At 41.5% G+C, this 27,948-nt stretch overlaps 1 protein-coding gene across 8 annotated transcripts in view; it reads left to right on the forward strand.

Annotated features, from left to right (window-relative positions):
* MID1 (midline 1) overlaps nt 1-27,948 on the forward strand; it is a 329,164-nt gene that overhangs the window by 264,002 nt on the left and 37,214 nt on the right. For all 8 annotated transcript variants that reach the window (XM_034757148.1, XM_034757128.1, XM_034757165.1 and 5 more), the window contains 2 exons: nt 3,677-3,772; nt 27,079-27,186. In XM_034757148.1, the coding sequence (XP_034613039.1) occupies nt 3,677-3,772; nt 27,079-27,186 (204 nt within the window). The remainder of the gene's footprint in view (nt 1-3,676; nt 3,773-27,078; nt 27,187-27,948) is intronic.

Here is a 27,948-nt window from a genome sequence, read left to right on the forward strand (position 1 = left end):
TATGGAAATCCATTCTAGACAGAATGTTACACAGTGTGCTCCTTCTCTTTTATGCATTCTCAATGGAAAAAAGAATGTCACTTTGGAATTAAAATTCTTAAGCAGAACATTTAGGCAGATCTATAAGGATAGCCAGATGCCTAGCACTTTATTTCTTTAATGATTATCTATTTGGTTAAGAACAGGGCCGCCCGGAGGATTCAGGGGGCCTGGGGCAAAGCAATTTCAGGGACCCCTTCCATTAAAAAAATGTTGCAATACTACAGAATACTATATTCTCGTGGGGGCCCCTGCGGGGCCCAGGGCCTGGAGCAAATTGCCCCACTCTCCCCCCTCTTCCCCCCCCCCCCCCGGGCAGCCCTGGTTAAGAATGGGATATAGTTTACAAGAATAATTCAAAAAATATGAGTGTTAAACTAATACCTCCATACCTGAGGGTAGACTTAAGCACTTTAATCGGTTTGAATATTAGTTTTTAAAAAATACAGATAAGTGTTACATTGTCGTTTCCAGCGTTGTGCTACAAGACAGATATTAGTTATCACAATAAACATCTGACTAGATAAGTTGAGAAACAATGCACAAAGAGGGGTCAGAAACAAATTGAGCATAAACTATAATAACTAGTGCATCCGAAGAAGTGAGGTTTTTACTCACGAAAGCTTATACCCAAATAAATCTGTTAGTCTTTAAGGTGCCACCAGACTCCTTGTTTTTATAATAACCAGAACCATAGTGAAGAGTGGCTGCTAATTGTTATTAGAGTAGCAACTAGGGTGACCAGATGTTCCGATTTTATAGGGACAGTCCCGATTTTTGGGTCTTTTTCTTATATAGGCTCCTATTACCCCCCACCCCCGTCCCGATTTTTCACATTTGCTGTCTGGTCACCCTAGTAGCAACAGTCACATTTACAGAGGGTAGAGGTGTTCAGGTTGTACAGAAGTAAGACCACTCTAGAAAGGCTGGTGAGTGTAGAGGATGGATGTGTGCTAAACTCATTGCTTTGTGAATTGGGCTGTCCATTGTGGCGAAATTCACTAAATCCACATAAAGCCTGAATATTTGGATGGAGTTCAGGGAAGGTAGGAAGGTGAACTCTTACCTCCAGGCTAGAATTGCCACCCTGTGCTGCTTACATGGGGTACTAGTGCCACTGGATCCACATTAAGGCAGACTGCTGGCCCCGCTCGCAGCCTGCCCCCCACACACACCCTCAAAGAGGGCGTGGTGTAAATTTCACTTCTCTCCTTTACCTAAAATATTCAGGCTTTTGGTGGATTTCACCACAACTGACAGCCCTGACTGAGACACAGCTATCACTTTAGCACACAGCCATCCTATAATCACTGTCATCGCTGTGCCAGCCCTGCATACACTGGTGCAATTCCACAGCACATAGGGGGTATACAAGCACCCCAACATGGCCACTCAGCTCACCCACACATACACACGCATGCACGTGTGCGCGCACACACACACTCAGATACTCAGGTTTAAACAATATGGAGGGTCTTGATGAATAATACCATGAGACACAATATGAGGGAGTATGGGAGTATAAATCAAGAGCCCCTTAGTACTAATCCTAGCTCTGCAAATACGTTGCTGTTTAGCCCTTAGCTCTGCGCTTCTCGTTCTTCGTATGTAAGAATTTGGAGCAGAACAGTAACATACTAAAGCGTATCATTAATATGTCATTAAGGACCCAGGGCACTCATATCTATATATCTCATCCACTGTTGCATGCCTTAGTGTCCTGGTGGTGACAGGATATGGAAATCTCACCACAATATAGTATACTGTATTTTTATTCAGGATTTGTAATAAAATCTAAGGTAAAATCCCCAGTGTAGATGCAGCTACTGCCTTCTGTCTTCTAAACTGCTTCAGTTGTCTTAGGCCTTGGCTACACTTGCAAGTTACAGCGCTGTAAAGTCACCCCCAGCACTGTAACTCACTCCCCGTCCACACTGACAGGGCACTTGCAGCGCTGTATCTCCCTGGGTACACCGCTGCAGGTACTTCACATCTCCGAGAGGAATAACAGCTGCAGCGGAGTGGCTACGACTCACAGGTGGGAGTGTAAACGCTTGCAGGGCTGTACTAATCACCTTGTCAAGTGGCCAATCCACTCCATTGTTGTGACTGGCTGCAGGTGCCAGTTTCAAAGCTTGTACCACAGAGAAAAGCAAACAATTTGCAGCTTGCTTTGAGTGGGTAAATGCATGAGCAGGGGGCCGGGAGTTCGGAACTTGCAAAATAGAGAGCTGACATGCTCCAAAAAGCACTCTTTCTCCCCCCACACTCCCTGTCACAATCCATCCCACCTCCCCGTTTTGAAAAGCATGTTGCAGCCACATGAATGCTGGGATAGCTGCCCATAATGCACCGCTCCCAACACAGCTGCAAATGTTACAAGTGTGGCCACACCACTGCGCTGGCAGCTGTCTGTATGGACAGACTGCAGCGCTTATCCCTACTCAGCTGTACGAAGACAGGTTTACCTCACAGTGCTGTACAGCTGCAAGTGTAGCCAAGGCCTTAGCTAATATAGTTCAGGGAGGTGATGTTACTATACAGGCAGAAAAACTCATCCTATGGCTGTGTCTATGCTAGGGCTATGTTGGCAAAGCAAAGACTATGTAGTGTAGACTACGCCCACAGACTTGTGCCAAAATAACAAAAGGTGTGAATTAAACCAATTTAGTTATTTTGATGCAAATGTGTGTGTAGATCAGCGTTTTACTCATGCAAACAGCCCTTAGTATTGCCAGCGCTAAATGTCCAAAAATCATGAGTCAGGCTCACAAAAGTAATGAGATTTAAAAATAATGATTTGGGGTCTTTTTATTTGTTTTCTGGCTTTTGAACTTTTAAAGTGCATTAGGGCCACATTTTTAAGCTGTTCTCCACAACCAACAAGGATAAAAACATAGTGGTTTTTTTTTTTTTAATTAAAGCTCAGACTCTCTCGTATTCACTTGTCTTCGGGAGCTAGGCTTTAAATAAAATTTCAGATATTATGAGAACCATGATAAAAACAGGAGTTGGCAACACTGATATTTATTTCAGCCATAAACATGAGGATAAAGAGCCATAAGCAATAAGCCTCGTGGGATTATAAAGAAGAAATCTTCTCAGTCAAATTGATTGCTGTCCCTGATAGAATTACAAAGTTAGCAGGCAAAGGGAACAAAGTATACATTATATTAGGCTTTTAATAAAGTGTCTAATACTGTCTTTCTCAAAAACAACTGGGAAAAATAAAATTGGTAAGGGATGATATTTCATTTTCATGGTTATAAGAGATGTATTTAAAATGGCGAAAGAAAAATATAGATCTATTGAAGATCTTGACAACTATCTTTAGCTGATATTAAATCAATTACAGTTTTGGTTAAAAATTTGTGAATTCCAATAAGTTTATAAGAAGGGCATGCACACTTCGCACATGCACTACCAGATACTGAATGTGCAAGTAGATGGCTAACTAGGCACTTTCCTTACCATGTGCCTGCTCAAAACATCTGGTAATACAGATAAATAAGAAAGCCACATGTACATATCTACAAACTTAATATAAGGCCCTGAAAGTATAACCGTTTTCCATGTATTTGGCTGAAATCCTAAATTCTGCACAAAACTAAAATGTTCTTTTCTTTCTTTTAAACAGCAAAATTTGGAGAATAACCTCACAAACCTTATTAAGAGGAATACTGAACTGGAAACTCTCTTGGCTAAACTCATTCAGACCTGCCAACATGTGGAAGTGAGTATTGAGCTATGCTTGAAATACTTGATACCTGAAACATGTATTTACAACCAGTACCTGTGCACTTCAGAAATCCTCAGCTTCTAGGAATTATAGAGTAACTTCCTAGAACAGGGGTGGGCAAACTACAGCCCACGGGCCGGATCTGGCCCGTCGGGGCTTTGGATCTGGCCCGCGGGATTGCCAGCCCCGGGGGCTTCCTGCCTGCCCAGGCCCCGTGTCGTTTCCGGAAGCGTCTGGCAACACGTCCCTGCGGTCATTGGGGGAGGGTGGGGGGGAAGAGGGCTCCATGCGCTGCCTTCACCTGCGGGTACCTCCCCCGAAGCTCCCATTGGCCGCAGTTCCCTGTTCCCAGCCAATGGGAGCTGCAGTTCTATCTTATGATAATATTTTATACAGGGCCATTTAGCTTCTGACTACATTTTTATTCCTATGGCAACTCAGTGTTATTCAGATTATTTGTATTAAATATTAATTGTATTGTACAGGACAGGTTTCACAATATTGGGATTTAGAACATTTCCTACACATATAGCAATCTAAGGGAAATCTGCTTTATTCACCAATATTACACTATGGAAAATTCCTGTAGAGAAGGATAGCCTTTCTACAGAATCTTTAAAACAACTTTTAGAATCTAATAGAAATTACCTTGGTAGAATTCTATAAGATAGTTACCAAAGACTATAGAAAGATACTATTCATTATTAAATGCTGCAGGGTTTTAGAGTAACACCTATAGAATCCTGTTGGTTTCATCCCTATACAATTCTATAGGAGTTTCTCATAGGATATTTTATTCTTGGTTTGATTTTGGTCTTTTCTGGTATGTAGATGTGGCATCTATCTTTTTTCCATAGGCTTCGATTCAGCAAGGTATCCAAGCTTGTGCCTAACTTTAAGCAAGTGACTATGGCTATTGAGTAGTCCTATATGCATATGCTAAGTATCTTGTTGGGTTGGGCCTCAGTATCTGCTGTGGTATTTGGTTCTATCTTGGAAACCAAGACAAGGTACATCACTTCTTGTTTCACATGTTTAACTCTGGTAGAAAATTTTCCTAATGGGGATGAGATTAGGGTGACACAAGACCTCCTCTCCATCAGGGGAACTACAACCAGCACTACCCAAAATGTGGATGGACCCTGCATATTTTAGGGTCGGTCTTCAGGGAAAGTCTATGCTTAAAACGTTGCATCGGTGTAGCTACACCAATGCAGCAGCACAGCTGTAGCGCTTTAATGAAGATGCTCTAAGCCAGGGGTAGGCAACCTATGGCACGCGTGCCGAAGGCAGCACATGAGCTGATTTTCAGTGGCACTCACACTGCCTGGGTCCTGGCCACCGGTCCGGGGGACTCTGCATTTTAATTTAATTTTAGATGAAGCTTCTTAAACATTTTGAAACCTTATTTATTTTACATATGACAATAGTTTAGTTATATATTATAGACTTATAGAAAGAGACCTTCTAAAAATGTTAAAATGTATTACTGACATGCGAAACCTTAAATTAGAGTGAATAAATGAAGACTCAGCACACCACTTCTGAAAGGTTGCCGACCCCTGCTCTAAGCTGATGGGAGAGAGCTCTCCCATCAGCCTAGTTAATCCAGTGAGGCAGTAGCTATGTCAATGGGAGAAGCTCTCCTGCCAACATAGCACTGTCTACACAGTGAGTTAGGTCCGTGCAACTACGTCTCGCAGGGGTATGGATTTTTCACACCCCTGAGCGACATAGTTATATAAGGTCTGTAGTGTAGACCAGACCTCAGTTTTCTCTGTGTTCTTCAATATGCTACAAATTCTAAGCTTTCATAGTTTTTTTTTTAAACAAACTCATTACACTGTAAAGATACAGCTGCCACACTGCAAACAGATGTGCTGCTGTCCCTTGATCTCAATTTTACAAACAATTCTCTCCAGACAAAAAGCAGCAGCGCAAAGTTGGGAACTCATTCCTTCCCCAGCCAGTTCATCTAATTAGCATATAAATTAGCTCAATATTAAGAGATGTGCCTGAATCACAATCCTGGATCCAAGCACCACTGAAATTTCGACAATTTTGTATCTGGCTATTAACTTAACAGCTGTCCCTGTTCATCATAAAGGACTCAACTGTGACAGACTTGCAACATCTGGGACAAACCTTATGGAATAAAAATAAATTTTATTGAATTAGGATAAACCCTTCTGAATTAGGTTTAATACCTTTAGGATCCTTTGGTTTTAAAATGTAGTTGTATATGTGTTCTTGTGGAATTGTATGTAACTTCTCTTGAAGGAGGGGGATGGTAATGTAATTCCTCTGGTTATCGACCTCTTTGAAGCCACCCCCTGTAGAGGTTCACATATGCTAGTTCAAACTGGATTCTCCAGAAACCAACAGCCCAGGAAAGGATTTTTGGATAAATAGCCTGTTAGTAAATTGACTCAGAGCCTTCTTTCTGATCCAGCAAATTGACAGGACCCCTGGTCCATGCAGAGCCCCAGTCCTCAGGGTAGAGTTGTAAGCACTAGACCTATTGAGACCCCATGGGAGTGGGTGCTTGTTCTGAGCTGAAGCTCAGTGATTAACTGGTAACCATAAGGAAACCTCTTGGGTGAGGTGTTGAAGGACTGCTCCTTCCAGAGTCCATGTTAGGGTCCTGGTGTTGTCTGGTCACCTTATTTGCATGCATGAAGGTTATTGTTTTTTTTATTGTTTTCTCCCTAATGCTTTTACGTTAAGAATAAAATAGGCATGCATAAAAAGAGCTTTGTGGTAATTGTAACTGTGGGCAGTCACACTGTTAGCTGTCTCTGAAGAGAAAGGAATTAGGACTGCTTTGGCATCCTGTCTCTGCTGTGAACAACACAGTGATTGCCAGGAACTGTTCAGCCTGGAAATATCCCAGTCAGGAGGAAGAGATGCATGTCTCTGCCCAAGAGAGGTGATGGCCGGGGAGCCGGAAGCCTCAGAGTGGGTCCCCTTGGTGTACCATTTGTGTGTGTGTAGGGAGGAGGGAGGAATATAGGTGCAGTTGCCCAGAACTGTGACAACAACTAAAACTTTAGAGCTGAACACCCTAACCTTGAGAAGTTGAGATCTGGATCCAGATAAAAACTTGATCCTGAGTCCATCTATACAATTTTTTGAGCACAGGCAATTGCTTTTTGTCTTTCTTTTAAATAAAAATAAATTATAAAAGTACAAAAGTCAAGTGAAACAAACCTTTTGTTAATGCAACATTAATGCTACAAAGTTAAAATGACAAAAAAGTCAGGAAAGGAAAAATGTAAGATTCTACTAGCAATGTTAATTTTGCCATATTTCTTGTCTGACTCTACTGCTCCAGGCTTAGACAACCTGAACCTGCAATATGACACTCATATGTTTGAAGTGTTTACAGGATTGGGGCTTCAGCATTTTCTCTTTCAGTTTTTCTGGTTTCATATATTACTGATAATGGTGTAAAATGTATTCTGTAAAATATACACAGATATACTGTACTACATGCCCAATGCACTGTAAGAGTTGCTGCTGTATAATAAATTCACTATTGCCTAATTGTGTTTTAATGTTGTAGTCTTATTGTTACCTTAGGTTTTTGTTAAACACACAGTTACTTTAAATAAGATAAGCCTTATATATCTTAAGGATATATCTTGTGCAAAAATATATATCCAAAAACAAGGAAGGGAGACAGTGGCATTGGAACAATTTGTATAGTGGAGGTGTTGAAAGCCATTGAACAAAGCTATAAACCCTGTATATGATGGAAATCTCTTCAAGCAAGGGGGTGCTTCCTCACCCCCAGCACCATTAGTTCCAGCACCCAAAAGGGAGAAAAACTACTGTTCTTTGATTTTCGGTTTCAGAGTTTATTAAGATGTGCACAGGCTAAAAAGCTTATTTAAACTACTCTTCATTTGATCTTATAAAATAATAATAAAGCTTAACATCTTAGCAGAGCATTTTGGACCTCAAAAGAAAGTTTGTTAAATGTTACAAGAAAAATTAAATACACCTCTACCTCGATATAACGCTGTCCTCTGGAGCCAAAAAATCTTACCGCGTTATAGGTGAAACCGCATTATATCGAACTTGCTTTGATCCGCTGGAGTGCGCATCCCCGCCTCCCTGGAGCACCGCTTTACCGCATTATATCCGAATTTGTGTTATATTGGGTCGCGTTATATCTGGGTAGAGGTGTATAACCAAACATGAATAGGGTGGTCCTTCTAGTTTTGCTTTTGGTATGTGGCAGACCTGATGATTCTGACAAAATGAAAATTGGCTATGGGCCTTCTGTAAAAAAAAAAAAAAGAAAAAAAAATTACCTCGTCTATAGGGGAGATATGTTGTAAATGTTTTATACATTGCCTGTGTTTATCATCCAGTGAAGTGATGTCAATGAACCCAAATGTTCACTGGTTCTGCTACTCATTACAAAGTTTAACTCCCCAGCAACTGATTTCACCATTGATGCATTATTTAGAGTTAGGGTGACCAAATGTCCCTATTTTATAGGGACAGTCCTGATATTCAGGGCTTTGTCTCATATAGGTGCCTATTACCCCCACCCTGATTTCTCATGTTTGCTATCTGGTCACCCTATTTAGAGTATACCTCTCGAGACAAAAGAACTGATGACTTAACCGTACTAAGGAACAAATCCAGTTCACCCTATGACTTAAGCATTACTTTAAAAACAAAAACCCAGAGATGCATTTTACTCCTAATTGACATGGGTAACCCTGGTGACTTCAATGTGAATACTCACATGAGTAAGGCAAGCAGAATTTGGCTCCAAATTAATAAAAAGGTCAGAAGACAATTTTAAAAAATCAGTATAATTTTGGTGGGGATTGGGAGGGGAATGAGGCAGAGCTACCAAAAAAGTAGTTTTCATCTATTAGAGAGGTTCTCAGACTGGGGGTCAGGGGGTTGCGAGGTTATTACGTGGGGGGTCGTGAGCTGTCAGCCTCCACCCCAAACCCCGCTTTGCCTCCAGCATTTATAGTGGTGTTAAATATATAAAAAGTGTTTTTCATTTATAAGGGGGTCACACTCAGAGGCTTGCTATGTGAAAGGGGTCACCAGTATGAAAGTTTGAGAACCACTGATCTATAATATGAAGGTATAAGCCTTGATTCTGCAAACACTTAAGCACATTATTAACTTTACGCATGTCACTATTCCCATTTGGGGTCACACATGGTAAATGTAATGTATTGCATGATCCTCTATGCACGTGCACATACACACACAGAGTCTTTTCTGGGAAGAGTTGTTTGGTTACACACACACTCTGATTTATAGCTGGTTTCACTCGCTTTTCTGATTCATCCCAACCGGTTATTTTTAACTCATTCTGCACCCTCTTGTTTTTCATTCCTCACCTTTCCAGGAATCCAAAAGGCAGGTGTCCCATGAAAGTTTTTCTCTGCTTTTCAGGAGAAACTGTGTGTTAGGGGCACAGCTGGCTCCCAAACTGATTAGGCAACCCAGCATGTTCACTTGGACCCAATGAATCTTCCCCCCCCTCCCCCCAAATGGTTGCACTTCCTAATTGGGCAGGGGAACCAGCAGTTTGCTACTTGAACCTTGCAGCAACAGCACAGAGACTGCTCAGTGTGTACCATTTGGCTTCTGACTCCAGTTCTGACTTTTGGTTTGGCTCCTTGACCCTGACTCTGGCTTCACCCTTGGACTGTTACCTGTTTCCTGGATCTAAGCTTGTCATTACCTGACATATGTTTTCAGAAATTTGTTAAAACATTTATTATTTACTCAACAGACTGAAGCTGTTCCGGTCTGTTATGCACTAATGTAATTAGAACACAGCTGCAGAAGAATCTGAACAATGAGCTGTGAGGGGGGAATATAGGTTTGGCCTGTAGACAACATTGTAACATCTGTGTCTTAGCCATTGTTTTTAATCTACCAAATGTAATAGGCAAGATTTATGGATGCTATTGCAAAATTTATTTTTGTTTTTTCCAGTCAAAATCATTCTTTGGTTATATAAGGGAGGGAGGGGCATTTTTACATATTTGTATAACTCTGGAACTGCTGCACTCACTGTGTGCTGTTTATAATGGAAATGTTTGGATTCTAACTCAGCTATAAAAATCTTGCTGCAGGCTTAAACTCAGCAGACAAGGCCACAGTCAAAAGTGATTGTGTGTGTGTGTGTCAGAGTGGTCTTAATGGTCAAGTTATATAAACCCCTGAAAAAACAAGGGGGAATAATGATGGGCCCTTAACTCTGACAGCACAGATACTGCCACTATGATACAGGTCAGATGCCTCTCTATATCAGTGTAACAATAGCAGAGCAAAAGATAGGGAGGAAAGATGGCAAGCACTGTGGAAATCCTGCAGTCCCCTGATCCAAAGAAAGGGCCTGATGGAAAGTCACAATTCAGGGGCTGAGGTACAGGATAGCATAGGAAAATAAATGTAGTTAAAATAATGAAAATTCAAATATCTTGTCAGACTTCAGCCACTTAATCAAAGAGCTTCTTTGAGATGTACAGCAAAGTATGTCTCCCTTCTTTTTTCCATGAAATACGTTTAGAATTCCCCTTGTTTGTGGTCTAAGAAAAATTAGAACTATGCTGGCAGGGTGCTCCCCTGAGGACTCTTAAGCAATAAAAAGGCTCTGTTCATGGCAATAAAAATAATGCATACTGTGTCTTCATGAGCTGGCATCGTGCCAGTTCCTTTTATTTCTCATTCACAAACTGAAACTTGGGAGCACTGCATTCAGATCTCAGATTAGCTGTAGTCTTCTCTGCTTCTCAGCTCGTAGGAAGGTTTAGGTAGAAATCCTGTCTACAGAACATGTTGATAAGTACTTTAGTAAAGCAGCCCCTCTTTATCATCAGAGTTCTGACATATGCTGTTTATAATAAGGTACCTACTTCGGATTATGTTTACGTAGGCTGAATATATTTGCATAATACTCAGTACAATAGAAAAAAATAGATAAAATAATACACAGAGTTCATCCCTCACAACACATCATTCAGTAATGGAATTTGAGGTGAGAGTTGATTATCTACCATTATATTGGTGGGGGGAAAAAATCATACTTGGGAGGCAGTGAGGGAGTAGGAAAAAAGAAGGTAGGAGTGAGTTTATTAGGCTCATCACGAGAGGGAAAGGAGCTTCTCTTGGACACAGGAAGCCAGTGACAGAATTTAAGAAAAGTGGTGGCATAGTTGGAGTGATGGGAAGATTACTTTTACATCAGTGTTATGGGGAGACATAAGAGAAAAAGCTGGAAAATAGAAAGTTTCTGGTGAGACATGACCCATGCCTGGACTAGGGATTTAGATGTGCAAACTCCTGCTAATTCCCCCTTGTCAGGAACGTGTCTTTGTGATTCCCATGCTGGTTCAGCCAGAGGTTGGGATTGTGATATATCATGGGAGGCATAGTCCAGCCAGAGAGCCCAGCCCGGAGAGGATGGTAGGGGCATAATGCACATGAACTACTGCTTCCCTGAGGCATGGAAAGCACATATTAATGTCAAACTGACCCAAAATGAAACAGTTCATTTCGGTCAAGCAAACCAAGATGTGTAGATTTGGGTTGATCTGACATGAATATTTTGTTTTGATCTTCCCAACCAAAAACTGAAAAATTTCAGTAAAATTATTAGATATTGGTTAGGGTTTTTTTTTATATAGAACATTCCTGACCAGATCAAGCAATGTTTCTTAAGAATTGCATATATCATTTCAGCAGGTTTCTCTTTCCTCTAATCCTTTTTCTGATTTTCTTATAAAGCAGTGAACAAATACTAAATGTTTTACTTTATTATTAAAACTAAGGTAGCTGCTAACAGCTACAAAAATATTTTTCCTCCCTCCCCCATCCCCTTTTAATTATAAGTAATTACTCAGCGTCTTTCTCACTTTCTTTCTTTAAGTCAGAGAAGGAATTGAGATATGTATATTTTGGTGGATGAGCAGGAATAAATGACTTGATGGAATTTGAGTTACTGTTGGTGAGAGTAATTAGTGATCTCTTTAAGCTGTGCACAAACCCTTAAGGAAGGGTTTACAGCATTTGTTTCCTAAGACAGTTGTTAATGAGCGATAGGTACTTTCTCCATTATTGTTGTTCAGATGAATTATGAACATGCTCTATCTTTGTTTTAGGAATCATGTTAGTACAGAGTTTGCTGTTACTGTGTGTCTCTCAAATAAGATATTTGTATTCAGCTCACAAATGAATTACTAGGCAGTAAACATCCGAAGTTTGTGGTTGCTTAAACCTCAACAACAACAAAAAAGGGCAAAAATACCTGTGGGTGACCACACTCTTCAAGGTCCAAGACAAATCACAGGGTATTCTCAAGCAGGGTACAGAAGTCCACAGAGTTTATTGAGGCAGTTCCCCCCACACACCCTGCAACAGTATCATTAGGCCCCTTAGGCCTGTCCCAGGCAAGCACAGTACTCCTTCTTGTAGTAAAGCAAATAAATAGTTTCAAAAACAAACTCTGTAGTCCTGTGTGAAGTCTACCTTCTTCCAGAAACATTTCTACTAGACAGTCATTTTTTCCATTAATGCAGAAGTAGAGAGCTCACTAAGCCAGTCTGTGTATGAGGGAGGAATTGCAGATTTCCATTTTGTCAAATTCACTCTTTTGGCTACTAAAATAGTTACGGCAATCCTTTTCTGATGTTACCTAGTAATACCAACTCATCCAGCACCCCTAAAATACACAGGCTTGGAGAAAGAAAAATAGCAACATTTAAAGTTTTCAAAAGAGCACTGAATATAGTGTTCCAGAACACATGCATTTTTGACAGGTATAGAAGATGTGTGAAAGGTTGGCATGGGGCTGTTTGCACATCCAGCATTCACTGCCTGTTGCTAATCAGGCCTTAATGTTCTGAGCTTGAAGTATCTTTCACATTAAGCCAGATATCCTGCCAGGTTTCTGTTGAGATAGTAAGGCCAAGATTTTTCCCATTTTTCTTTGAAACTGAGATTGAGAGGGTAATGCCAAGCATTAAGCCACCTATGAGTAATTCCTACAAAGTAACTTGTATTTCCATATTTCTTAACCTGTTATTCTTGAGGTGAGAGTTGAAGCAGACCAATTGTCCCCTATCCTTGCATGAATCCTTGAGCATAGCCCCTGAAAGAAGGAATTGTGAGATAACAGTAGCTGATATTTGTTGTATATGTAAATCGAAGGAGGCCAGTTTATCATCTTGGATTATGTCTTAAGCATGGAGTTGGCCTCGATCCTAAGACACAGGTTATCCCATAGTGGTACAAGAAGCAAATTAGTAAGATTGGATGTGATAATCATCTTAACACATTGCAGGATTCCCCGTGTAGCTGTAAAGATTGGATTTTCCCGTAAGGGTTTCAGTAGCCTCTTAAAGTATATAAAAGGGAACCATGTGGCATAGCTAAGCTTTTTTTAATCTCAAACCAGGCTAATGTTTATATAGAACTACTGAAGGGGAACCATCCTACAATATGACACATCATAGAGATCCAGATCTGGCAACCCCATACCTCCAGTTTCCCAGGATTTTTAAAGTGTCTTGTGTGACAAGCATGGCTGTTTTTTTTTTAATCTCATATAAATAGGCTTTTCATGCAATTTATACAAGCACAGAGCAAGGGAGAGAGCTTGAAAGGCAATAGGTGAATGATATAAGTCATCCTGGGACAGATCTTCATTTTGGCTATTTCTGTTCTCCCCAGTAAGGATAGAGGGGGGGATGCTTCCTCTCCACATCCTTGGAAATTTCTTTTAATCTATAGTCCATATTTATAGAAACAATTTTGGGAAGATCAGGACAAATTTTAAATAAATAAGCTAATTCCTTGTTTATTTGAAATAGAAAATGTTGAAACTGAGAAGGATTTGGTCTTTGGAATAAATCACAAGCAGTTGATATAGCCAAGTTAATATGAAAACCAGAGATCTTTCAAAAAACATCAACTGCATTCAATAATGATGGGATTGATGAGGATGGATTCTTCCCAAAGATGTCATCAGCGTATAAACTGATTTTGTATTGTTTCCAGTTTAGAGTCATACCTTCAATGGCTGAATGCTGTGATGTGTATACTTTGCCAGTGGCTCAAGAGTGAGATGAGAAAGAAGAAGTGAGAGGAGACAGCCCTGTCGTGTCTCTTGACTAGAATCAAATTGGTTGTCTGATTTATATAAGGCTTGATAGAATTGCTTAAATTGATTATTTATATCTATTGGTTCAAGGATGGCACGAGAGTCTTCTTGTAATAATAAGAAAAAAATAATGTTGTTGGCTAGTTCCAGCTTGCGCAAGTAGTTTACCTGCTTGATCTCCCCATTCATAATATCTTTGACCCTGTTGAGGGCAAATTCGATTTGGCTGGATAAGCATTCATTATATTTATATTTGGCATTTATTAGAAAACTTAGGAGGTTTTCATTATTTCAGTCAGTCTTATGCCCTTCTCTGCAACTCATCTATTTTCTTATCCAGAGAGCTAGTAATTTGAGCCTCTCTCCTTTTGAGAGGCATACTTTATCCATTCATCCCTCACAGTAGCTTTTAGAGCTTCCTGAAAGATGGTATCTGAGGTAACTGAGTGCTTATTTTCTTTTCTGAAGTTAGAAATGACTGAATCAACTGTGGAACAAAATTTTGCATCTTTTAGTAGCAGAGCATTTAGCTGCCTCCGAGACTATTTTAATGATGTGTAACCAGCATCTATGGTAGATATTAAGGCTGTCAATTAATCACTGTTAACTCAAGCAATTATCTCAAATCAAATTACCTTGATAAAAAAATTAATCACAGTTAAACAATAATAGAATACCAATTGAAATTTATTATAAATATTTTTCGATGTTTTTCTACATTTTCAAATACCCAAAAGATAACTGATTTGCCTGTTGTTGTGCTTTGAGGACTCACAAGTCACAGGATATTTGACTGAAAAGCAATCAATGAAGGTCTCTTCAGGCCTGAAGGAAACAGGTACCAGAACACACCAGGCGATGGACAAAAAATTTAAATCCATGAGCACCATGATCAAGTAGACATGTGACATTCAAAACCAGCAGGGAGGAGACCCAGGCACCAAAGACCCTGCGCTGAAGTCAACATAATTGGCACTGAAGACATAGTATCATAGAACTGGAAGGGACCTCGAGAGTCATCTAGTCAAGTCCCTTGCACTCATGACAGAACTAAGTATTATCTAAACTATCCCTGACAGGTGTTTGTCTAACCTGCTCTTAAAAATCTCCAATGATGAAGATTCCACAACCTTCCTAGGCAATTTATTCCAGTGCTTAACCACCCTGACAGTTAGGAAGTTTTTTCTTAATATCCAACCTAAACGTCCCTTGCTGCAATTTAAGCCTATTGCTTCTTGTTCTATCTTCAGAGGTTAAGAAGAACAACTTTTTCTCCATCCTCCTTGTAACAACCTTTTATATACTTGAAAATTGTTATCATGTCCCCTCTGAGACTCCTCTTTTCCATCATCTGCTCGTAAGCCAACACTATTGGCATTGAAGCAGGTGCCAAGTCCAGCAGCAAGAGAGGCTGCCTTGAGAATTAAGTCAGAGACTGCAGGCAGAGCTCAATGCCTTTGCAGAGGGAAGACCACACATGGCCTCCAGGAAGAAAGCCACTAAGCCCCAAATGGAGTCGAGGGCTATTGACAAGGACACACCTATCATCTCTTCACAGAGGGAAACTTCCCTACTGCTGACTGCACAAGTACTGATGTCAGCGTCAATATTGGCAGTGTCATTGTTGCCACCAGACGTGTCCCTGAAGGAATCCAGAAGGACCTCAGTTCTGACACAATTACTGGTACTGATGTGCAGACCTAGTGTACCTTTGCGCTGCCTCTAAAGGGAAATCTACTCCTCCTGTCTATCACAGTGGCACATGACGAGAAGCTGGATATGAGTCAACAGTGTGCTCTTGTTGCCAAGAAGGCTAACGGCATTTGGGGCTGTATAAGTAGGGGCATTGCCAGCGGATCAAGGAACGTGATCGTTCCCCTTTATTCGACATTGGTGAGGCCTCATCTGGAATACTGTGTCCAGTTTTGGTCCCCACACTACAAGAAGGATGTGGAAAAATTGGAAAGAGTCCAGCGGAGGGCAACAAAAATGATTAGGGGCACATGACTTATGAGGAGAGGCTGAGGGGACTGGGATTGTTTAGTCTGCAGAAGAGAAGAATGAGGGGGGATTTGATAGCAGCCTTCAACTACCTGAAGGGGGGTTCCAAAGAGGATGGAGCTCTGCTGTTCTCAGTGGTGGCAGATGACAGAACAAGGAGCAATGATCTCAAGTTGCAGTGGGGGAGGTCCAGGTTGGATATCAGGAAAAACTATTTCACTAGGAGGGTGGTGAAACACTGGAATGCGTTACCTAGGGAGGTGGTGGAGTCTCCTTCCTTGGAGGTTTTTAAGGCCCGGCTTGACAAAGCCCTGGCTGGGATGATTTAGCTGGGAATTGGTCCTGCTTTGAGCAGGGGGTTGGACTAGATGACCTCTTGAGGTCCCTTCCAACTCTGATATTCTATGATTCTATGATTCTATGTTCTTGCCTCCTTCCAGTAGAGAACCCTCTTTCCTGAGATCCATGGGTGAGACCACAGAAAGAACCAAGTGGCTTTCCTTACAGACCTCAGCCATAACCACACTGGAAATGACACTGGACTAGCCAGTGCCTGACCAGCCAGCCATATCCATATAGCATGCCATCATGACTTTATTGGGCTTAGTCGGGTCTACCCCCACACACTTCCAGGAGTCAATCTCCATTCCATTTCAGAACGAAGCAGAGATTGTACTCACAAATGGCATCCCTAGCTAGACCACTGACACTGGGCAGAAGAGAATGCCAAGAATTGTCAGATATGGGATCTGAGGAGAAACAGCAATAACATCCTGCCTCACCATCCAAGGACTTTTACTGTTCATCACCCGATGAAGCAGTGACTCTATCAGTGCCAGTTGACTTCCTGTCATTTCAAAAATTACTTTATAAGAATCGCAGATACCAGAAATATACATGTCTGTCATACAAGAAAAATCTCATCAGTTGTTTGACATGCTGGCAACTTCAGGCCCAGCTAGAATTGCCCTTCCAATAAATGAAGGACTGCTAAAGGTCCTGGGCAAACACCTGCCACGACTATGATCCTAGGAACACCACAGTGCCAGATGGCAAGGGGTTCCCTGATATGTAACCATAAAACTCAGTTGGCCTGACCAGCTCACTGCAACTTGCATGCTGTTGTCATAATATTTAAAACATGTCTTGGAATATCATTGAAAACTAAGAACATGATGGCCACTAATATTACTATGAAATCTATGTAACAATGCTACATGTGAAATTATGGATACTAACTGATTTTATGTTCTGAAGTCTGCAAAAGGAGGCAAAACATTTTTCCAGACTAAGGAGAAAGGCAAACACCACTTTGTCTCAATTGCAAATTGAACTAGGCATGATCAGGGACTGGGACAATAGGCTACTTATTTGCATCAGAGACTGTAGGAAAATCATTTGCATTGGGGAAAAAAAAATCACAGGAGACTGCAAAATTAGCATGGTGTCAGCTCCCTGGTGGACATACAAAGCTGAACCCCCAGGATAGCTTTCTTACTTTGAAGACAAAGAAATTTTGGGGATAAAGGAATTGCTGAAAGCCTCTGGGATATCCATCACCTGGGAGAACAAAGAAGCCAGTGCTTTGTATCTAAGCTGGGTCATCCTGCTAAACAACTTGGAGAATGTGACAACTTGGTGTGAGTAAGAAACTATGTTAGGCAAAACTGGATCTTGCTAGAATCAAGTTCTAGACACTAGAAAGCATGTTGTTATTGTTGTGCGTGTAATCCTTTCATATCTTGTTCACTCTTGCTTGAAATCACTTAATTCTATGCTCTTTGTTACTAAATTTATTCTTAGTTTTACTACAAACCATCTCAGTGCTGTGTATTAAGGTGGAGTGTATCACCCCAGTTATTCTAACAAACTGTTGTATGTACTGGCTCTTTGGATGGAGTGAACTTGGTGTTACCTCCGCGAGTGTCTGTTAGAAGGACTGGACACTGCAGTGGAGATTATTTTGGGGAGACTCGGGACTGGAAGTGTTGTTGGCGTCACTCTGTGAAGAGTAAGTGGACTAGTGAGATCATTGTGCTGTGAGCATTCCGCTGGAGTGAGCGCTCTGGGACAAAGCTGCACAGCACATTTTAGGGCAGGTGGGAACAGAACCCCTTACTACTCTGAGTGAACCCTCAAACCATCATAACCATCCACCACAAAACGGTTGAAGAAGAGGTACCAAGTCACTCAAACAAGGGTCTGAGTACTTCTGTGCCTACCCCAGCCCAAACTCCTTAGCCATGTCAGCAGTGCAGGAGAAATCCAAGTCCAACAAAATCACCCCAAAGGATAAGGGCCCAGAAAGCTTGATTATTCATGAGGATTATTCATGAGGATATCGTATTCCTCTGCCTCCCTTCAGCTACAGGTGGAAAATTATCAGGCCCATCTGGCTTTTTTTTTTTCTTTTCTTTTTTTTTTTTTTTTGCGCCTGGGAGAGGGTGACACACTTTCTGTTAAAGCTCCCACCTGATAACAGCCAAAAGCTCAAAGAGAGAATCAGAAAGGGACAGTTAGTAGCCAAAATGCTCCACAATGCTTCAGACACCGTGGCCAGATCCATGGCGGAGATGACGTAAAGAGCTTCCTGGCTTCAGACATCAGGTATTCCCAGAGAAGTGCAAGCCCTTTGAAGGCATGGACCGATTCAGCGAGCACAGAGATAACCTGTACGCTGCTTAAAGACTAAGGCTGTCTTCAGTTGTGCCAAGTTTATGGTGGCTCAACTAGCAGAGGCCCTCTTAGGCAGACTGGACATCTGGCTATTTTAGAAGTTTTCAGGACCTCCTCTAGTTCCTTCAATGTCTGATGGTGGCGAGGGGATGAGGCTAGTGGGGCTGCCAAGTGGAAGAGGGCAGCTGCCAGATGGGGCTCCGAGGAGCAGGCTGCCGGGGAAGTGTTCCTGCCTTCTCCCCAGCTGCTCCCCACCCATGGCACAGGTAAGATTGTGGGCAATGGCTCAGAGCTTCTCCTGGTGGCACTGCCAGCACTGGTGGGACTTCAGCCCCACATAGGCTCTGCTGCCTGGGCAGCTCCTGGCCTCTGCTCCAGATGCCACTTCAATGGCAAGGAGCTAATCTGAAAAGGTGGGGGGGCAGACTGGGGGATGTGGGGTTTGCTGGGAACCAGACAGGAGGTGCAGACTGGGATGGCAGAGTGTAGGGGGACCAAGCAGGGGGTGCCTGGGTCTCATTCTGGTTGAGCTGAGCAGCTCCAGGGGACGGGTTGCAGGGGGCACCCAGCCCTGGGCAGGGGATGCAGAGGCCAGGGGAGGGTTGAGGAGGAAGAATGGGGAGAAGGTCCCCAGCCCCAGGGGTAAAGTGGGAGGCTAGAGGATGAGTAAGCTGGTGAGGGGGGCCTTGACCTATTCTTGGATCAGGGCCCTCCAGGGCTTTGTTACAAGACTGAGTGGAATCAAAATTCCTTAAGGGCCTCCTGCATACTTGCCCACCTGTTAGAGAACTTACTCAACATTATTGTCCTAAAATTCATAGAACCTCCTTTTAGGCAGCTGTTGGATTGCCCAGCATATCATCCTACCCTCAAGAGGGTTTTTCTGGTTGCTCTCTCCATGGCACTGAGGGTCAGTGAGTTTGAAGCCTTCGTGGCTTAGACTTCTCACACATCCTTTCATAGGGACAAGGCAGTGCTCAGACCACACCCTACATCCTGGTGGTCTCAGACTTTCACCTAAAATCAGTCAACTTACTGGCCTTCTTCCCCAAACCACACTCAATACAGGAAGAAAAGAAGCTAACATGCTTTGGGCATTTCAAGAGCCTATTATGTTAACAAGACCACACCTTTTAGACTATCTCTCCAGCTCTTTGTGGCCATATCTGGCTCATTGAAAGGTCAAGTCAGAATCCCTGAACATGTACTGTGTTGTATATCTGCCATCTATCAGATAGCTGGCAAGACCTCTCCCTCTGAATATCAAGGCACAACCCGACAGCATCTTCAGCCTGCTTCAGAAATCTCTGAGATTTGCAAGGCAGCAACACGGAGTAACCCTCTGATATTTGTTCGACATCATTACCTTGACATGGCAACCAGCCATCTGATGCGAAGCTTGGGAAAGCCATTCTTTTATCATCATTTGATGAATGCAGCAGAAACTTCTCATTCCCACCCTCCTGAGTTCATACTGGTACGGTTTGCTGGTCACCTACAGTGGGATCCACACTAGCATTTGAAGGAAGAATAGGTTCTTTGCCTATTGTGTGAGTGGTTCTTTAAGATGTTGTAGTCTGTATGGATCCCACAACCTATTCTCTGTACAAAATCTTCAGCAACAAAGGCTTCGAATTGCAAAGGAACATGAGGAGGTACAGGGCTTGTGTGTGGCCCCAATGGACACTGCTATTCAAAAGACTCCTATTTTGAGCACACAGTTACAGAGAGTTCCACACTGACTACATCTCGAAGAAGCACAATTATTGTCATTTGAGTAACCATTTTTTAGTTTTCCTTCTGATCCTGAAAAAAAACCACACACCACCATCTATGCCTCAACTGCTGCCACATATGTGGTTATAGAAAACAACAAAATAACTCTTCTAGCCTCATTTTCATCAAATCTAGTGTTTATTATGTTTACAGTCAAAGGCATACACATGTCTGGAACGTAATGGCACTGTGATTTTCGTGGTCTTTATCAGAATATTCCAAACACCCTTGATGTGAAGGCTTTTTTGCTGGAAATCTTACAAGAATAGACGTTTCATGAGATTTCTGATCTTTTTAAATTCTGATTGGGTTGGAAATATTTGATGACAGCCTTTTCATGTTGCTTAGTCACTTATCAATCTGCTCCCAGTAGTGGTGCAGAAGCATGTAAAATGACAATATTTTAAAAACTAACACAGACACTTTCCAAGCTCAGAAAAAGTTTGATTGGATTTTCTCTTCAGGCAGATGTTGGTGTCATTTGACCCAAACTGGTTCAACTACCCTGGCTTAATGGAGAGGTCGTTCACAAAATTCTTAGGTAGCCTGTATAAGTTGGTTTATTTTTGTACTGACCTTTTTTTAAACCTGCTCTGAAACTGTCTCTAAAGCCAGATTTCCTGGTTACAGAAAAATGTCACTAAGATCTAGAAAACAAATAAAAAACCAAAGCCTGTGGCACACTTGAAATGGGAGATGACCGTTCCTTTCTCCAGCCCCAATTTAGAATAAAGTTGTAGATCTATTCGGAGGGCAAGCTGATTAATATCACATATTTCCAAAGGCACAGTTTGTCATAATTGATAAAATCAGTGTTGCATTTAGACTAGGAAAAAATCTGAAAGCGTTTTATTCCAATTTTCTAGAGAATGCTAGTTTGTGCCTCACATAGTATCAAACAGACATAAAAGGGAAGAAGTTTGACCTCACAGCACACATCCAGTCTCATCATCCAAAGAGACAAACGAGAAGAAAATGCCTTTTTGTTGGAGATTATCATTCATTATCCCTTATATTTCCATTACATTGTTCTCATGTGTTGGTGTCTCAGTGCATTGATAAGATGATAATCTTTATACCATGAGCTAATAGTCCTATTTGGAAAAGTTTAAAAACAAGTTCTTAAAATGGACTTTAAGAAATGTCTTAGAAAAATAGATAATTTACACATTAAGCCATTAAGGAAATTGAGGGACACAGTCTCTTTTGATGGTTATGGAAATATTGTGTGGGCACAAATAAAGAATAACATTGGGAAAGTGAATTACAATGATATCAATTGTTTTATGAAAATGATTCACTCAGCTATTATTTTTTTTTAAGCCTAGTCTCAAGCTATGATAATGGTTAGGCTTCTGGTGTTCTGAGACCACTCTGCTGATCATGCTGACTAATATTGTCTCAGTTTCCTTGTACTCTCAGCCTCTCTGTTGTTTCTTGTCTTGTACTTAGATTGTCAGTGCCTCATGACGGGGACCATGTTTCTGACAGGAGGGCTCCTATGCAGACCCAACCACAAGTTAAAGCTGCCAACCTCTGATGAACTCCAGAGGGAGAGCTGTGCTCCCATGAGGCAAATCTTGCTAGGAGACCACAAAACGCTTTTTGGCTCAGAGATGTGAATTACACAAGTGCTAGTAGGTGTGAGGTTAGCCCTGTGAGTTCACTCTTTGCCAAATTAAGGTTGAGTTAGCAGCAGAAGATTGGCTGTAATTGAGTTGCCCATTGTGTTATAATTTGGCGATTTACCAAACATCTGCTAAGGACTTTGAAACCACCACAACCATTTTGCTTATGACCTAAATCACAATTTGACTCAAGTCTCTGAATAGCAAGTCTAGGCAGCCTCTCAGAGAGCAGAACTCTTTCCAAGACAGTTCTCAGTTGTAGGAGAACTAAAACAGCTGCCCTAATTTCTCCCATTGCTCTGAGGAGCACCCATTTTTCTCTACATTCCCACTCACTTTGAAGCCCAGCCTAGCAGTCATCTTTCTATTTGGAAAAGATTTGAGGTGCTCCCTGAAGAGCCCGTTAGTCAGCAAGATGGATCACTGTATTGAGGCAACATGGGACAACCCTGTTTCCTGAGGGGCCTGGGTGTGTTGCAACTTACTTCTAAAGCATTCCTAACTCCTACCAGATCACAGAGCAAGAAAGAGACGTCTGGCTACTGTGACCACTCATTGATGGAAACACAGGCCACTACTGTTACCTTGTCCTTCCATAGAATCATAGAATATCAGGGTTGGAAGGGACCTCAGGAGGTCATCTAGTCCAACCCTCTGCTCAAAGCAGGACCAATTCCCAACTAAATCATCCCAGCCAGGATGTCAAGCCGGGCCTTAAAAAACTCCAAGGAAGGAGATTCCACCACCTCCCTAAGTAATGCATTCCAGTGCTTCACCACCCTCCTAGTGAAATAGTGTTTCCTAATATCCAACCTAGACCTCCTGCACTGCAACTTGAGACTATTGCTCCTTGTTCTGTCATCTGCCACCACTGAGAACAGCCGAGCTCCATCCTCTTTGGAACCCCCCTTCAGGTAGTTGAAAGCAGCTATCAAATCCCCCCCCTCATTCTTCTCTTCTGGAGACTAAACAATCCCAGTTCCCTCAGCCTCTCCTCATAAGTAATGAGCTCCAGACCCCTAATCATTTTTGTTGCCCTCCGCTGGACTCTTTCCAATATTTCCACATCCTTCTTGTAGTGTGGGGCCCAAAAATGGACACAGTATTCCAGATGAGGCCTCACCAATGTCGAATAAAGGGGAATGATCACGTTCCTCGATCTGCTGGCAATGCCCCTACTTATACAGCCCCAAATGGCGTTAGCCTTCTTGGCAACAAGAGCACACTGTTGACTCATATCCAGTTTCTCGTCCACTGTGACCCCTAGGTCCTTTTCTGCAGAACTGTTACCTAGCCATTCGGTCCCTAGTCTGTGGCAGTGCATAGGATTCTTCCGTCCTAAGTGCAGGACTCTGCACTTGTCCTTGTTGAACCTCATCAGGTTTTTTTTGGCCCAATCCTAAGTACAATTTGTCTAGGTCCCTCTGTATCCGATCCCTACCCTCTAGTGTATCTACCACTCCTCCCAGTTTAGTGTCATCTGCAAACTTGCTGAGAGTGCAGTCCACACCATCCTCCAGATCATTAATAAAGATATTAAACAAAACTGGCCCCAGGACCGACCCTTGGGGCACTCCACTTGAAACCGGCTGCCCCATTTGTTTAGTTTATTTTATCTGTCACACATTTTCTACATCTTAGATTGGGAGAACTGTTTTCCAGTTATCAGTTTGTATAGAGCCTGTTTAGAGTCCTTAGGCAGTGCAGAAATAAAAATGATTATTTCGTTATGATAATAATAATAGGACTAGAGTCAGACCTTGTCTCTTGTATGGCAGCAGGGAACAATATCATGTAGCCAAAGCGCAAAGCCACAGTCTGTTTTAAGTAAATTTCTTAGTATAAAATAGCAATGTTGTAAAATGTTGTTGTAAAATGATATTTTAAGGCTATAAAATATTAGGTTGAAAGTAACAGTTAAGGCCCCAATTCAGCAGGGAATATAGGCTCAGACATAACTTTTTAAGTTCATGAGTAGTCCCATTGGCTTCACTGGTACTTAAAGTCATTTAGGCATGTGCTTAATTAAGTACCATGTAGTGAATAGGCCCTATGTAGCCTGCAAATATAATAAGATAATGTATCAATATTTCAGAAAGGGGATCAGAAAAACATAGAAAATGAACTAGCGTTTTTAATAGTCTTGGACATGTTTTCCAAAAATTTTGAAATACATTTTCCACTTTAATAATTTTGTATAAGCTATAAAAATTGGATATGTGTTCAAAAGAATTTTAAAATTTTTCTAGTTTCAAAGAAAAGAGAAATCTGTGTTCATTGAGTAAGGGATCAAAAAGGAAAAGTTTTGGAACCATTTTATTATTCATATAATTTTGGTGGATGCATGTTAATTTTCCCCCCTGTCTTAAACAAACTTGGCACTAAATAAAACATTGTTGGCTATATTTAGCCCTAGTGTGACTCCCCTGATGTCTGGAGAGTTACACTATAGATGAATTTGGTCCTATAGGCTAATTTAATCAGTGATATAAATGGTGATAGAAATTACACATTGAGTGGAAGCTAGTCAGAAATCCTGTTTAAGCGATAAAGTAATTAACCTAAGCACCAGCCAACCATGACATAAGTGAGCATTACATAAAAAAAGTTGCACCCTTTTATACCAAGATTGAGTTTTACCCTAATTTGCAGCAGTTTGGGATTCCTTGCTTTGTCAAAAGGAATTTCAATCCATCTAGTCAAGTAGAAGTCAGAAGAAGGGCAGGGTTGTGGTTAGAAAATAGTACAATTGGTTAAAAGCAGTTCTGCAGAGGTGCAGGATGACAAAAGTGACCAGTAGGAACACGCGTCAGGAGACCAAGTCACAGGTGGTCATGTCTAGTGGTCAGAGCCAAAGTCAAAACCAAATCCAAGGGTCAAGACAAAGTCAGAACCAGCAACCAAGGCCAAGGTTCAGAACTGTAGTCAGAGTCCAAATGCCAGAGCCAAGGGTAAAGACTGAGTCAGAGCCAGGAATCAGAGCCAAGGGTGAGAAATGAATTACCAGGAGTCAGGGAAACCAGGGCTGGTTCCAAGGCAGTAGCAAGGCTGGAACTGGACTGGAATACAGCCAAGTGCAGGGCAGGGTCCAGGCTTGAAGCAGGGCAGGAATAGGACTTGGAGTGAGGCAAGCACATGGAGGCAGAGAAGCTGCAGACAGGGGCATTGAGTAGCCACAAAACCTCTACAGTTGCTGGCCTTAAGGGCAAGCCACCTGACTGCCTGAGCCAATCATGGCTCTGCTGTGGCCCAGTTGCATTGACTGACAGCCTGACAACTGAGCAGGCAGAGCTGTGGGCGCTCATTTCTGACAGCAAGTAAAACAGATTATTGTTATTAACATCTCTAATGCACACACCATTGAAAACAGGCCCACATCTCCACTTCACCTATGTCAGGGCAGACATCTCCAGCACTCAGCGGCACCACTTAGGCCCCCTCCTCCAGGGTTATTGGACCAAACAGCATTTCAGTATTGAAAATACATTTAAGTATTATAAACCTCTATTAATGTTTAAGCCTATGGTATAAGTGGCTAAACCTTGATTGTTCTGGTAATAAAATCTGGGTTTTGTACCCTACAGTTAGGCTGAGGGGGCATAAAGCTGCTCACATAAGAGGGAACTTTGTAAAATTGGCCCTGATCTAATAACGTGTTTAAGCATGTGCTTAAATTTAAGGACAAGGGACTATTAATGTGCTTAAAGGTCGAAACATGTTTAAATGCTTTGCTGGATTAGGGTCCTTTTTGTAATCTCCGGGCAAGGAGCTGTCAGTTTACTTGTCTGTAAATTTCATTCTTGTTGCACTGTATAAATACTATAATGTAAAGATGAGATACAACAGTCTACCTTCCATTTCCTTAAGCATTGTGTTCTATAGTTTAAAATTCAAGCATTATAAAGAACAATGTCTACACTGTATATTCCTTCTGTCAACTAGTGATACACTCTGAAACAGGGCCGGCTCCAGGCACCAGCTTGCCAAGCAGGTGCTTGGGGTGGCCACTCCAGAGAGGGGTGGCACTGTCCAACTATTCGGAGGCAATTCGGCGGACGGTCCCTCACTCCCGCTCGGAGCCAAGGACCTCCCGCCGAATTGCCACCGCAGATCGGGATCGCAGCTTTTTTTTTTTTTTTTTTTTTTGCGCCGGTTGGGGCGGCAAAAACCCTGGAGCCAGCCCTGCTCTGAAACAACCATTGTTATACTTCTGGTTTCTCGTATGTAGAATATATAAAAAAGAGCTGCTTGAAAAGTGGTATTCTTCCCACCCACCCACCCCCCTTGGAAAATTTTTAGTTTAAACTGAAAATCCAAAAACTTTTTGACTGAAATAAAAGAAAAGAAAAAACCTTTTCTGTTTTTTGGGGCACTTGGGGTGTTTTTTTTTTTTTTTTTACACAAAGTTGAAATTTTGCAGAGAGAGCAAACATTTTCCATGGACATTTTTTATGTTCCTCCCTGCCCCCCCCCCCCCCCCCCCCCCCCCCCCCCCCGCCTTCCTTCCAATAAAAAACAGTTTTGACAAAAAAAATTGACCAAACCTAAGACCTCTCTCTCTCTCTCTCTCTCTCTCTCTAATCACAATTATTTTAACACTATTTTGTTACTGAGAAGAATCTCAAACACACCTAATATATTAAATCATTGATCTTTTTCATGGGCTGTTGTGTATAAGCTGTGGTAATAAGCTACATAAGTGTTCTTTATTTGAACCCTACTTAGGGCTTGATACTGTGAGAGCTAAGCACCCAGGGAAGGATGGTGAGGGCTCTCAACGCTCACTGATGTCAACTAAAGTTAAGGTTACACAGCACCTGACAGGCCCTATTTGACTTCGGTTAGAAATAGTGATGAGTTTGTCTGTACAGTGATACATTATTCAAGAGTCCAGACAGAGCATTTTCATATCCATATTTCACAAGGTCCAGAAGAGGGAAAATAAACAGAACAAAATTTATGAAACAAAATGAAAAATGCAAAAAAATGTTTAGAAATGATCATTTTAAATTAAAAATAAAATGAAAAAGACCAGAATTTTCTAACCGAGGTGACTTACTCTTCAGGTGAATGCATCGCGACAAGAAACCAAGCTGACAGAGGAATGTGACCTGCTCATTGAAATAATCCAACAGAGACGACAAATTATTGGAACCAAAATAAAGGAAGGGAAGGTAAGAGCTCCTCCCCCGATAGTTCAAATGGGTCAGCAGTGTTTCTTCATGCTCTGTAACTTCCGTGATTTCTTGACTTAATGTGCTATTAATACACACTTACAAGAATCCTTGGATACTCCTTGCCATCTGTGACTTTTAGGTGAACGGAGATGTTGTCTGTTGTCTGCATAGGGTAAACATTCAGTCATTGCTTAAAACTTATTGAGTGTTATTTAGTGTTAATCTAATCTTACGCAATTTTGGTGTTTAAGGGGTTTTTTTGTGATATAATATGATTTTTAAAAATCAAATAATTTATATAATATTTTCCAGCAGGGATGTGATTTCACTTAGCAAAATATATTAATAAAATGAGGGACTAAAAAAACTTTCACTTTATCAGAAATCTGAAGGCCTTTGCCCATTGCAAGAATTTACTGTATCACAGAATTTGCTCTCCACTCATCTGCATTAATATTTTATTCCGTAACAACCTAAATTATTTATTAAAGACATTTATACAAAATAACTCTACAGACAAGAGCAATTACTTTCAAGATAACACTTTTTTAAAGCCTGTAATGGGGAACTTAAACTTGGATTTTACAGAAAGTGGTATGAGATTTTTTACTATCTAAAAATATTGGGAATGTAAGTTCAATGCCATTGCTTTCCTAATAACTGCAGGACAGTGATTGTTAGTGTCAACCTAATGAATAAGGCAAATCTCAGATATACATTCAAGTTTAAAATTGATCTAGCTACCTGCTAAATTAAGGA

This window comes from Trachemys scripta, chromosome 1 (assembly GCF_013100865.1).
Source record: "Trachemys scripta elegans isolate TJP31775 chromosome 1, CAS_Tse_1.0, whole genome shotgun sequence".
Taxonomy (NCBI): Eukaryota; Metazoa; Chordata; order Testudines; family Emydidae; genus Trachemys; species Trachemys scripta.